Raw genomic sequence first — 3493 nt, 5'->3', positions numbered from 1 at the left:
ATTCCTGCTAAGTTTTGTTGGCTTCCCAGCTGGTTTCCCTTAGAACCATACCTAGTTTGCTATCCACCTGTGTTTCAGGACACTCCAGACTTCTAGGGTCTAGGACTCCTAAGCAATCCTAACAAAAGAAGGGGCTGACCCAGGGTCAGGAACTCAGACCTTCTAGTACTAAGGTCACCTGGTTCCCTAGGCCATCTGATTCTGCAAGTTTCCAATTTCCCCGCTGGTAGTCAGTGGTGGGCAGTGTGATCTTGGCAAGAAGTGTGTCCATTTTACTCAGCAGCTGCCAGCATCCCTGAGGAGCACACTTTGTAATTTTTGCTGCAACTTCAGTTCCATGGGAAAATGTTAAAGACCTTCCATTTCATTTGGCACTGGAAGCGAACCAGACTCCAAAATGCTGAAATTTTCTGTGACCCAGAAATTTGATGATTCAGCCACCTCTAAGTGACAACTGACCCAGTTGCCCCAGTGTCACAATGATTTGGCACAGCTTGCAGCCTCAGACTGATACAAACTGATAAAAGACAAAAAGCAAACAAACAACAATTTAAATAAACAAACAAAATTTAGGTTTGGGGGCAGCAGCCTGTGTAACTGCTGCAGGTTCAGGGATAGAGACTGCATTCCAGCCACTGCTACCATTTGTCAGCTCAGACTATGTAAGCGGCAGAGTGCTATTATAAAGCAACTGAATGGATGGGGCTGATCCAAAAATGATTGTGGTTACCTACTACTGGGTCAGAAACAACAGGCAAAGAAAAAGGCCAGAGTGCAGAAGAATAAACACCTATAATAATGACATAATATCTCATTTTTTTTTAAGTCTTGAGAGTTTTGGATTATGACATGGGTTTGGGCCCCTTGGGTTGGCAATATGGGTTGGTAATCTGGTTTATGGCTTGGGCAGAGAACCTTTAACATAGGAAATGAGGAGAAAGCAAAACCAATGCTCTACCTGAGGGATGGTGAAAGACTACCCAATAATTTTCTATTGCCAGGCCTGTGGAGAGTAGACTTACTTTTATTCTGCCTCAGTTAAGCAGAACTGTAAGTTATTTCTGTGAATCTTTCTGACTCCCCCTACCTTAGGCCAAGCTCTTCCCTCAATAGCAATCAAAGACCTGAGGCAAGGCCGTGAGTACTTCTGCTCATCCTCCCATACTTTCATAGCATTCATAAATTTTCATGGTCAGAAGGGAGCTCAGTAGATCATCAAGTCTGACCCCCTGCCCTGGGCAGGAAAAAGTGCTGTTCCAAGCATCCCACTGCCATCACTTTCCTTCCACTTTCCTTTCACTACTCCATTCTAGAAGTCCCAAGCACAAGCCTACAGAAGTAAGAAGATATCTGGGTCCTTATCTCCAGGTAGATAGCAGAAATTGTAGCTTACTTGCTAGCCTCCTCTCTAAGTAAGAGAAAAAGGAGTGTAAAACCCCCAAATTGAAGAACTAGTTCTGAAAGACAGTGCCCAGCATGCTGTCAGTCTAATAGTATTAATGAAGTGGCTGAGCCAGAAGATGAGGTTGAAGGGCCATCAGGCAAGAATATTATGTCTAAATTGGAGGAAGGGCTGTGGTGACAACTAAAGTTGAAAGGAGGCCTGACTGGGCAGGGGGATGAGTTGGAATAACTGCTGCTGAGAGAATTGATTAATTTGGGAAGCAAGATGGAGAACAGGAAAGATAACTGATAAATGGAGAGAGGAAGAAAATTGATAAATCTTGAGCAAAGGGAAAAGAGACTGATTCATTTGTGTGCTGGGCTGAAAATTGATTAATTTGTGGGGGATGTAGGCAGGGGGGCAGACAAGTATTGAGTCACCCAACATCACCATGTAAAAATCAAGGAAGGAACACTGAGTAGGAAGAACAAATCAGGATTTCACTGACAGGCCATCTTAAGCAACTAGTATTATATATGATTTATCTGCAGGTGAGGGGAAAAATCTTCTCTGTAACAAGATACTGTTGTACAGAGCACTACTACATGGCTATGCTACATTTAAATAGAAACCTGGCAAACAGACATTAGCAGCATATGAACTGCAATATTGGCAGTATGTGAACTTATGACCATTGCTAAGATGCTACCGAAATTATTAAAAGCAGCTGGTAAATATAGACAAGCTGAACTGCTCTTTATTACAGTAGATTCAATATCTTTAAGACATGCCCCAGTATAAAGCAAATGTCACTCTCATAAGAAATGCCCACAGTTTTTCTTCTACTCAAACAACCAAGGAAAATCCATCTTATTTGCAGCTTGCAAAGTGAAAGGATGTGATTTACATGGTAGTGCATGGCACTTCTGACAAACACACATGCAAACATAACAGCAATACAAAATTCTGGTAAAGTTCCACACAGCAAATTTGTCTGTGTGACAATGTGATGGATTTGACTTTTTGTCTCACATCTGTCAAAAGTGATCTTTAAGATTCAACATAAATCTTTCTCTACAGAAGGCAAATTTCACTTCCTAGTCAGCTACAGCAGATAACCTAGCACATACGTTGGGAGATCTGCATTTCATTCAATGCAATGATAATTAGTAGAGATAACTTAATCAACAAGAAGGCTATTTAAAATTCCTATTACTTTTTTTTTATTAACACTTGAAGCTATGCCAGAAAAAGTTAACTTACTTGACTCAGAAGAAAAGACCTGGAGGTCATCAAGGATTTTTTTTTAATGCTTACTGCTATCATTCTTTAGCACTTTATAATGATACTAATGTGAAAAATGCATGCATTTGCTTATAAAAGAAATGCCCTTTGGAACTGAGCTAATGTTTTAGAGCCAGCTTACATACAGAGCCAAAAGGACCATTTCACTAACAAAACACATTTTCCGTCAAGTGAAACAACTACTCAGACGTGCTCTAATTCTGACAACAGATAATAGGGCAAGAATAATTAAAAGAACATCCCAAACTTACCCACACAGGGGAGGGAGTAGCCAAGCTCAGGATCATGGATGAACTGGCGATCATTCAGCATAGTCACACAGTATAAATGGAAGCAGTCAAGGCAAATGACATGGTGGTGCAGGCACTGGAACACCAGCACGGGACTTCTGTTAAAAAACCCAAATCAGTGCAATATAATGTTATTGTATGTAACATTGGGTAGAACAACCATCTTAAACTGCTTCAGTTCACAACTTCAATCCCAGAATCCTCACTGATAGTAAGAATAATATGACTATCAAATCATAACATGGCTTTTAAATAATTTTGTAACAATTAATATCTCTATAAATCATAGCATCAAATGGCAGAGATTTAAAGAAAATATTGCCCCTGAAACTGAGGCAGAGGTAAGGGAGAAGAGACACACCTTTATGGGAAATTTGAAGAAGGTGGAGGCTCAAAAAGAGAAAGAGTGCTGTGAAGGAGCAAAGATAATCCATAAAGTAGAAGGCTTTCTCATGAGCTGGGGCAGAACTATGTACAGCAAATGTAAGAGCAAGTGGCAAAGGAGTGAAGTGAG

The 3493-nt window shown here is 40.6% G+C and overlaps 1 protein-coding gene across 1 annotated transcript in view; it reads right to left on the bottom strand.

Moving 5' to 3' along the window:
• Positions 1–3493, bottom strand: part of PRKN (parkin RBR E3 ubiquitin protein ligase) — a 939557-nt gene that overhangs the window by 490526 nt on the left and 445538 nt on the right. The window contains exon 7 of the mRNA XM_014519112.2: positions 2941–3077. Within this exon, the coding sequence (XP_014374598.1) occupies positions 2941–3077 (137 nt within the window). The remainder of the gene's footprint in view (positions 1–2940; positions 3078–3493) is intronic.

This window comes from Alligator sinensis, unplaced genomic scaffold (genome assembly GCF_000455745.1).
Source record: "Alligator sinensis unplaced genomic scaffold, ASM45574v1 scaffold682_1, whole genome shotgun sequence".
Taxonomy (NCBI): Eukaryota; Metazoa; Chordata; order Crocodylia; family Alligatoridae; genus Alligator; species Alligator sinensis.
This window is presented reverse-complemented; position numbering and strand designations above follow the sequence as displayed.